General features: G+C 40.7%; 1 protein-coding gene across 1 annotated transcript in view; it reads left to right on the top strand.

The window, feature by feature from the left end:
- EPAS1 (endothelial PAS domain protein 1) overlaps positions 1–10,356 on the top strand; it is a 76,511-nt gene that overhangs the window by 52,100 nt on the left and 14,055 nt on the right. The window contains exons 3-7 of the mRNA XM_038130335.1: positions 8–159; positions 754–838; positions 1,339–1,457; positions 1,554–1,756; positions 9,822–9,928. Coding sequence (XP_037986263.1) covers positions 8–159; positions 754–838; positions 1,339–1,457; positions 1,554–1,756; positions 9,822–9,928 — 666 coding nt within the window. The remainder of the gene's footprint in view (positions 1–7; positions 160–753; positions 839–1,338; positions 1,458–1,553; positions 1,757–9,821; positions 9,929–10,356) is intronic.

The raw sequence follows: 10,356 nt of genomic DNA, 5'->3' as shown, positions 1-10,356 counted from the left end.
TTCTCAGTATGTGCTGACAATGAGAATGAACTAGAGGCAGACCAGCAGATGGACAACTTGTACCTGAAAGCTTTGGAGGGATTTATTGCTGTGGTGACACAGGATGGAGACATGATCTTTTTGTCTGAGAATGTCAACAAATATATGGGTCTTACCCAGGTAACTTGTTCCCTTATGCTTTCCTCTCTTTGTAATCTAGTTCATAGAAAGAACTCTTATGTCTAAATGCAGAAAACCCAGCTGTGTGTCGCTGCAAGAAAGACTGGAAATAAAATGTCATTTCTCAGGCAGGTATCCTGCACAGCAGACTACATGGGTTGCAGATTCCCTCTCCCTTCCTATCTAGTTGTAGTGTCTTTGGTGACTGCAGAGTTGCCTTCCTACATCTCACTAGGGAGATGAGAAGGCATTTATTCTACTTGTGCCTTAGACTGTGGGACAAAGGGGATTGAGCTGCTCTTTTGGGTCCCCCCTTTTCTGCTTTGTGGATTGGGAGTTTTGTCCTGTGTCGAAAATAAGAAGAGGCATTGACTGTTAACTGTGCTGCACAAATTCATAGATAAGAATCATTCTGGGGAGAAAATGAGGAGTTATGCAGAGGATAAACAAAGGGAGGGTCGTGGGATTTGTGTCTGTGAGCATCCTGTTGATGCACTTAGTTCTGGTGACCGGTTTAATTTCAATTGTATTTAAAAACAGATAAGTACTTTCAGTTGCTTTGATTTGCTATGTGTAGCTTTTACTTCCACACAGGTGGAACTCACTGGACACAGCATTTTTGACTTCACTCATCCATGTGACCATGAAGAAATTCGAGAGAATCTGAGTCTGAAAAATGGTAATAATGAAAATATAAAAGTCCTTGTTTGTTTTTGAAATAACCAAACAAAGTAAATGGCTGGCAAAAGAGATCTGTTTGTCATAGTAGAAGGAATTTTCATTCCTACAGTAATCATTAGCTGCTATTCAGTGCTTTACAGATTCATTTTATTTTGCCAAAAACTGCTTAAATATGATAGTACTAAGAAACTGTTTGTTTAGTATTTTCCTTTCATCAAGTTCAGACAGGTATAATGCTTTCAGTTGTAACGCTGTGGAAAGATTCATGTGCAGCAAGCTAAAATAAGTTTAAAATGCACAAAGTCCTATTCAAGTTCCACTTAAAGTTATAGGTCTAAGCTCTACAAACTGCTCTGCAATGGTCCAAGCATCTTTGATGGTCTGTGCAGGTAAATGATCTGAGAATAAGTCTGTTTTTTCTGTTGTATCCTTCATGCTTATAAATAGAAGATATCAAGAAGGAAAATGAGAAAATTAATTTGCCTTTTCCTTATACAGGTCCAGGCTTTGGAAAGAAAAGCAAAGAGATGTCAACTGAGCGTGACTTCTTCATGAGGATGAAATGCACTGTTACCAACAGAGGCAGAACTGTTAACCTCAAGTCTGCCACATGGAAGGTACAGTATTTGAGCCAAATTAAGGGGGTTGGATTTTATTAGACATTTTGATGTGGAGAGAAAGTAATATCCTAAGTTTGTTTCTTGTTGTTTCAGGTTTTGCACTGCACTGGACAAGTTAAAGTGTATAACACTTGCCCTCCTCACACTCTGTGTGGGTATAAGGAGCCTCTTCTCACCTGCCTTATAATAATGTGCGAGCCTATTCAGCACCCTTCAAACATCGACATCCCCCTGGACAGCAAGACCTTCCTGAGTCGCCACAGCATGGACATGAAATTCACCTACTGTGATGACAGGTATGCTCCACTGGCTTTTCCTTTCCAGAGGTTTTTTTTATCTTCTTGAACAAAACAAGCAGTTCCTCTAAATGTCTTGTGTGGGCCTGGTAAGCAAGGATCAGAAGAAAATTCAGCCTGTTACCAAAACGGCTGTTTAGTGGCTCACTTATCTACCTCAAAAATTTCAATTTGGGTGAAACTGTATTCGTGCTGCATTTCTTCATCCTGCCAAGTGAGGAATTCAGTTTTACTGGCAGAAGATGAGGCAACTTGGAGCCACAAATGTCAGCTTCTTGGGGTTAACAAACTGAAGGGTATGCAGGATTCCCGTTCCTGTGTTTTAGAGAGCGTGTCCCAGGGCACGCCGTACGGACCTTAGTCAAGGACTGTTTTACGCTTGGTTTGGCCCAGGATGCTTTTATCAGTTAGCTGGCAAGTGCTTTGTGCTCTACATTAACCAAGAATTGCCAAGGCATCCAGAGTACCTGCTGCTCCGAAATGGAGTTGCAGCCTCTTGCTCAATGAAAAGCAAACAGCCTTTATTGGTTATCTCCCTGCACCTTTTAGTGACGAAATGAAGGGGAGGGGAGGACCTTGGATCAGGCAAGGGGCTTGTCCTCTGCTCCCCACACTTCACTCTTGAGTGGAAAAAATTGAGATCCCTCTAGTCTCCACCTGCCTGATTTGTTCTGGGATCTACATGGCATTTCATGCCATCTCTCTGTCTGTGTACTGTGATAACCATCTTCTGTGCATGCAAGCGAGCCAGAGAGCCCTCCCCATGAAGAGTCTTCCTGTCCTCCCTTTGCCCAGAAGGTCATGTCTTTACTGCTGTGGATTTGGGTTTTGTTTGGGGTTTATTTAAGTTTATGAGGTAATCCCTGAATTTAAGATAAACCTTTCTGCCTAAAAAAATTGGACTCCTGAAATTCAGAGATGCTAGGAAACCTCTGAGGCCTGGAGGGTTATCAGTGAGATTATACACATGCTTGCAACTCACACAGAAACTCACAGAACCAACATCTTTGTTGATTTCTTCAACCTTCGAAGGTTTTTTTAAACTTTGCTAAGATAATTTTTTTAAACAATGTGATGAAGCAGCCATATAAACTTGCAGTGTTAGCAGCTGGGGATGAAAGCAAGATTGCAAGAGTGAAACTTGTGACTGACCTTCTGAACTGAGAACTGCGCAGCAAATAACTAGAAATGGTCTCTGATGTAATCACAATAAGACTCTTTCCTTTGTTAATATTTTCAGCATGAAAATATTGAGATACCAATAGGATTTTGCTGCTGGAGGGGGTGACTAATATGATAGTGACTCATTATTAAAAGCAATGTGCTCAGAATTACTGGGGCCATTCAGTGGCAGGCTGCAGGAGCGTAGCAGAGGATTTTGCTTTATTGCAGCATTCACATGTCTCTGCAAGACTTAATGCATAAGCCATTATAAATGAGAATTAGAGGGATTGATGCTATCCCATTAAAGATACACATGCTTATTTTTAAAATAATGATATATTAGGCCTTGTCTTAAATAATGGGCATTTGATTTACAGGGAAGATATTTCACATGGCAGTGAAATACAACAGCTTCCTCTGGAGGATTGAACTTGCAGGGATTTTAAAGATTTTTTTTCTCGAAAACCAGATATAGCACATCTTTTACTATATAGTTTTGGTTGGATGTTTCATTCCTATGTTATTCAGATTTTGGTAAAGCTGCAAAAAGATAGCCAGGGCAGAGAAGGAGGAGACTTCACAAACCTTTCAGGTTCTTTGCAGCAGATCCACCTGGCCCCCGCTTCCCTCACAGAGGGATGCTGATTTCTTTCCAGCAGGTGACCCATCACTAGACACATAAAAATGCAAAACACTCAGCTGTTCTTATCAAATTCAGTGCTGCTAGACAGATTGCATTGAAGGAGCAGCTTATGCCAAGAATGTAAATCCAGGCTGGGGAGCGGAGGAGGGAAGGCAGCATGTGCCAGTCAGGTGCCTAAACTCTTTTCTATGTACTCTGTCCTTTCTGCAGCGACGCAGCAGGGCTGACACAGCTCATTGCTCCATAAGGGACAGTGTACTTCCAGTTTAGGGCTGCTACCGTGGAGTGCAGTGTGCCTCATCTACCAGGCTTCTACAGTGGTCCTGGTATCCTCCTTGCAGTTCATTTGGTGTGGACAGGTCTGCTTCCAAGGAGCATTAAGTTTTTGTTTTCAAAGCACTCAGTCAAAGCAACTCTCGGATTTCTGAGTATAATCTCCTTAGGAAAGCTCATTGTCTGTCTGTCACAAAGCAACACACAAAATATAGGCTGGCTAACCTACAGCATTTTGTGACAAAAACTGGTCAGCTTTTCCTTAGGAGGGTATAGGGTAGATGTAATATGTAGCAGGCAAGACTGGCCATCATTTAAAACATGTGAGACAGTAGCCCATATAATTTACCTTCCAAAAATAAATTATGTATGTGGGCCCATGACTTGCCAGTGGTTAGGTGGGATATGTTTGTATTCTTAAAACAGTTTTTGCAAGGTGATGAGCCTGTAGAGAAAGGTTCGTGGGTATAATAAATAAGGGTTGTTCTCTTAAATGTTTGCTTCAGCCATTCCTGGAGAGTGATTTAAAACTGTTCCCTTGCTCCACTTATCTTGGCTAAGTGGTTTACAGGAGGGATTATTTTAGCTGTAATACAGAAATGCTGATCAGTGGTACAATTTCATAATCCAAGTGAGGGTTTAGTTCAGCTGCACAATGCTTATGTGTCAGAAAGGATTGCCAGTGAGGGTGTTTTAGTCAGAAGAAAAGGCACGTCTTTGTACAAAGGCAATTTTGTTACCTTGGTGGCATCAGCACTTACTTTGAAGGCACAGCTTGCTCTGGGGCATCATATGTCCCTGATTACTAGAAATACAATTAGTTGTATAACCTTTTCTGACTGGGACATTTTAATGGTGGAGTTCAAGAAGACAAAAGGAGCAGTGGAGGATGTGTGGTGATTCAGAATAGGATGGTGCAGGAAGATGCAATGCCATAGCATTGCCATCCCGTATCAGCATTCATGTGGGATCCAGGCTGTGCCCAGCTGAGAGGAAACTGAGTTTTACTGTGTTTCCAGTTATGTCCCAGTAAATAAGACATATGCAGGCACAGGACTTTGGATGAGGATTTAAGTCAATTTGCCATTTGACCTATACTTGGGAAATATTTTTAAGTTAAATGGGAACACAGGAAAGCATTTGAATGGACCTCCTGTCCTTTCATTCCTGCTCAGGGGAAGATACAGTATGGAGATGAGTGGTGATATGTGAACCCAAAGATCCACATTTGACAAAACTGACTTCTGGTATATGTCACATTTAAGAGTAAAACGTGACCTACTGCTTTTGTTAATAACAAAACCTTGATTCAGGTAGACAAAACAAGTGGGTGTGACAGTCCTGGTGAAGATTTTTGTGTACACATGTAGTCTTTTTTGCCTCTCAGGGCAGAAACACCTGACCAGGCCATTCATCCTGCTCAGTAGTGGCCAGGGGTCCCAGGATTTTGCATTTTTTTCATTAATTTTGGTTTTTTTTTCCATTGGCTAGGGTTAGAGTAGAAGCAGCCATGAATATTTTTGAGAGGAAATGTGGTTAATTGGCAAGACTGCCCCACTGCCTGCTCTAGCAGGCTGACAGAGTGCTTTACCCCAGGCATAGTGTCTGTGTTGGGTTTTATTATTTTTTCTCCTTTTTTTTTTTAACTCATTCTGCTTTAAGTATAACTTTGTTTTGTTTGTTCCTCTCAAGACCAATTTGACTTCAATAACTTGGTAACAGTTTGAATACAGAAAGACTTTGTTAGGAGATCCACACCCTCACACACACAGTCTGGACAGGGCCTGATGAATATACACCCAGCTATTTTTTATAAGCAGTAAACATGAGAGCAGTCTTTCACAGAGCCTGACTTCTCAGGCCTTGGTTCTCATCATACTATTTTAACTCAAGAAATGGTATACAATAAAAAGCTCTGTGCTCCTTTAAAGGGACAGAAAAGCACAACTTTAGGAAAAACAAAAATACTTCAACTAGCTCATCTTGTAGGAAGCACAGCCTCGAAGCAGTGGGTTTTGGTTGCTTTGCCATGTCTCAAAGAGATAAAACAGGGCAAAGTTGTACAAACCTAGAAATAAGATTCACATCACTTGTTTCTTAATTGCATACCCTAAGCACAAAATTTGCCTTTATTCCATGTCCCAAAAATTCAATATTAAGATACTTTTATATATATATATATTATATTTAAAGGAAACTGAAATAGTGCTCAAAACACACTTGAGTAGTGGCAGCTGGGACAGATCTCCTACTGCAGATGGCTATTGCCCACCTCTTCACTGTGTTTTCTGAGATTTTGACCTCTGTACATCATGATGACAAGTTTAGCTCAGAAAACTGAAGTGCCAGTCTGGCAAAAATTAAGATTCTCCCAGAGGTATTTGTGTTCTCAGAAACAAACTGGTAACAGGAAAATAAACAGCCTCACAGCCCACGTGTCATCTTCAACAAAAAATTATTATCTTACTAATGAGCATTCTACAGATGCAATGGAAGCACAAAGCCTACCGTGACAGGAATGCCATCCAAAACCACCATAGTTTGTTTTCTAATTTTGTCATTCCACAGCTTGCACAAAGAGCAATTTTCTGTCTGGTGTCTAAACAAAAGTAGAAGTCTTGTGCCTGTGTAAATGATCCTTTGGTATTATGGGATGCAGACATTTTCCTAATTTTCTTAGCTGTGTACTCCTCCTCCTCATAGCTTCGTGGGATGCCTTTTCCTTTGCATTTAGTCTGTGTGTTCACTTGGCATTCTGTGTTGCTAAGAGGCTCCTGTGGAGAGTACACCAAGTTTAGAGGGTGCACCTCCCCGGCAAACCTCAAAGTAATGCTCAGGTGAGGTTTACAAGGATCTGTGCTAAAGCACTCGCTGCCTCCTGGCCCAGGGGCTGCTCAGGCTCTTGGTTTTGCCCAGTCTTCTTCCACACACATGCTGGGAGAGCCATAGGATGGGCGTGATGGATAAAGGGATAGCTGCCCACTTCAGCCCTGCTGTAGAATGTGGCATGAAATACACTAACCTGACTTCCAGCCCTGCACAGCCTGTAGCCTACAAGGTGTTTTTTTTTAAGCTTTTCAGGGTCAGCAGCACTGTGGGAGCAATAAAGGAGGGTGTGAACTGCCAATTTATGCGCCCAAAACTAACAAAGAAAACAACTATTGGAGTGAGAGTGTTTTTTATAAAATAGTAGTATTTAAAGATGTATTTAGGAAACACTGGCAGCCAGTTTTAGGGGGGTTTTGTGAGTGGGAAAATGGAACATTCTACATTTTTTTTAATCATGCCAATTGGAGGAGAGTCTTCAGAGAGAAGTGGAATGAATCTGAATAGTGTTAACAGACAAACAGAGCAGTCAGTGAGAGCATAGGGGCTATTTAGCCACTTATTATTATTTTTAAAGTAACTATCTTAAAACAATTACTTTTCATTAATACTTCACTGTTACCAGGCATGGGTTTAGAACTTAGCCAGTGTTGTGGGGTTGTGGGAAATTTTTTGATATCTTACTTTTATCTTTTCATGTAATATGTAGTTGCTTGTAATAAAAAGATACTACCACCACTTGCTAACTTCCATACAAGATTACATTAGATCTAATTAGATTTGACATAATCACAGCAGGATTGCACCACAAGTCATTCTGTGCCATGGAATGACAAGAAGAGTAATTTTATAGTGAGGGTGCTCATTATGGACACCAAGGAGCAGTTTGAGAAGGGCAATTACAGGACTGGAATACGTGAATTTTGCATACATTCCCATATGAGAAGAATCCCTCAGCCTGCTGTAATGTGTGGTTTTTGTTTGCTATCTCAGTTCCAGTGCTGACTTCCATGAAGGCTGTAATGTAGGTACGGTGGTGTATGGCTGTAATGTAGGCTGCACTGGTGCTGCTGGGTACATGGTGCTTCTGTTTTTTCCCCATTATCTTCATTTTGTTTTCCTTCTCCCTGCTCAACACCCACTTGGCTCTCAGCTCCCAGTGACTGGATTAAGAGTAAATACTCAACTTCTTGAATTTTAAAATCCTTCCCCTTGCAATGAGCTCCAAACTATGGAATGGCTTTATGGTATTGAGCCATTACATAGCCAAAGGCCATAGTTTCTGATATTAAAGATCAAATATTTACACTGGTCCTGGCAAAAGCCTCTGGTCACTTACACCAGTGTGTCCCAGCTGCTTGTGTAAAGGGAAGAAGCAACTGTATTTTGTGAGCCTTAATTTTATTAGGGCTCCTTCAGTATTTCTTTTCTTCTGATGATTCAGCTTTGATGACCCATTCACTATTAGAAGTACTTTTCAATAAGAAAGAAAAAACAATTGTGGTTTCAGAAAAAAGGTTAGATTTGAGTGGGACGCAATTTAAAAGCTCAGAAGCTTGTCAGTGAAGAGAGTAAAAAAAACTCTTTGAAACCTGGATTCAAACATTTCCCCTTTGTTGGTCTAATTTTAAATGTAAATAAAACTGGAAACACAAACAGAAAAGTTTTTGAGGGGAACCTAATACAAGCTACAGCTTTTGCCCAACTGAAGTATTATAAACCCAGGTTTGCTCCATGGAAATCAGGACAGAGAATAGTTTTCAGAGTGACAAAACCAAGGTGTCCTGGGGCTATGAGCTATAGAGTTCTGTGGAGGTGGAGGTAGGGAAAAGCTGACTCAATACCTTGGCGTTCAAGCCATACACAAAATAGTCCCATCTTATGTGCCTTCCTTGCTGGAGGGGGATCCAGGAGATGAACGCCATGCTCTTGCTCTGTTTGTTTTACAGGATTTACATGTCTGTCTTGTAAAGACATGCTTGTGTCTAGAGGACTGGGCCAAAGCTGTCCTTCCAGGGAGTACGCAAACCTGAGGATGTCTCTTAAGAGTAGCAACAGCACAAATCGAATGTGGTGGTGGCACATAAAGCCATTCTGAGAGAGTGACATAAAACTCTGCCACAGACAGCTGTGAGGTGCTGCAAGATGTGACCATTCCTTGCAAGCCTTCCAGCTTTTAAAGGTTTATGAGAGCATCACAATTAATTTCTGTGCTGCTGTTCTCTGTATTACAGATTATTATAAGAATTTCAGAGGCAGGAAGATGCAGCCAAAGTGTCACTGTCTTGTAAACCAGAAGATAATCTTTGCTTTTGAATTAATTTTTAATGTATTTTTTTAAACTTACCGTGTTTCCTGTAAAGCTGTCTGTGATGGTATTTCCAATTGAAATAAAGCATTTTTTTCCACCCCCTCATTAGAGAAAATCATCTGCACAGTTTGATGACCTATTTTCATTGATTCAGGAACTTGTGAGAAATCCGGCCTTGCCTCAAAAAGACTGAAAAAGAGTCTAGTTTTTGAGATCATAGCTTTCTTTGTGTAAAATCCTACTTAGTTTGTGGTTACTTAGATACCCAAGTAACCTAATCCATATGCCGGAGTTTTCAAATTATTGAGAAAAGACTAAGTAGATGAGCTTTGTTTTTCCTTTTAACTGCCCGTATTTTTTCACCTGGCATTTTATTTACTAAAAGCAGTGCCCAAACCCTTTTGTGTACGTTTTTAAAATGTACACATACTTTTAAACCTGGTGGCACCAACCACTACCCCCCTCACATGAATTTGATTTTGACTGGTGGTTGTTGGGAGCTTCTGCATGTAGTGGGCAGCTTGAAAACTTTGTCAATAACAAAAGTTGATACCTTCTATTAGAGATAGCATGCAATAGGCATAGGAGAATTTGCAGTGCACACACTGACATCCTTAGGAATTTTTATTCCAGTAGTAGGACAAGGCAGTTTATTCTGAACATGGAGATATTTCAGAATGTGATCAGAAGTCCTCCATAGCTCCTCATGTGTTTGGAAGCTTAGAATTTCACATTTTGCTTTTTTAATTCTGTTAGTTTGAAGACTTGAGCTGATACTGCCCTGTGCATGTGAGCATAAGACTACAGTGACCTGAATTTTAAATACTTGCTTTTTTTTCCTTGAACAGAATAACAGAGTTGATTGGATATCATCCAGAGGAGCTGCTGGGTCGTTCAGCATATGAGTTCTACCATGCTTTGGACTCGGAGAGTATGACCAAGAGTCATCAGAACTGTAAGTCACATTCTTATTTTATTTTGTCACTTGCATGTAAAGCATAAATTGTGGGTACCTCAATACATAGTTGAAAATACAAGTGCCTCTTGTGTGCAGATACTCTCCAAGACCAGTATTTACACCAGGTAACTGTGCTTGTCCAGCTGAAATCTGCTGCTGGTCCTTCCAGAGGGTCTGGATTTTGCCATAATTAAAACTAAACTTGGATGTTAGAGGGAAGAATCACCATCTCTCTAAGGTACAGTGCAAGGTTCAGCTGAAAATTTGAAAAGCTGAGTTAGGCAGTTCTATCCTGGTGAGAAGGGCATTTCCTGGTGTTCAAAAAAGAAAAGAGAAGGTATTTATTGTTTGCGGTGACCTAAATGTGGCCTTCCAGTACCTGAAGGGAGCCTACAGGAAGAATGGAGAGGGACTATTTACAAGAG

The sequence above is a fragment of the Motacilla alba genome, chromosome 3 (genome assembly GCF_015832195.1).
Source record: "Motacilla alba alba isolate MOTALB_02 chromosome 3, Motacilla_alba_V1.0_pri, whole genome shotgun sequence".
NCBI lineage: Eukaryota > Metazoa > Chordata > Aves > Passeriformes > Motacillidae > Motacilla > Motacilla alba.
The sequence above is the reverse complement of the archived record's forward strand: the minus strand, read 5'-3'. Positions and strand labels throughout refer to the sequence as shown.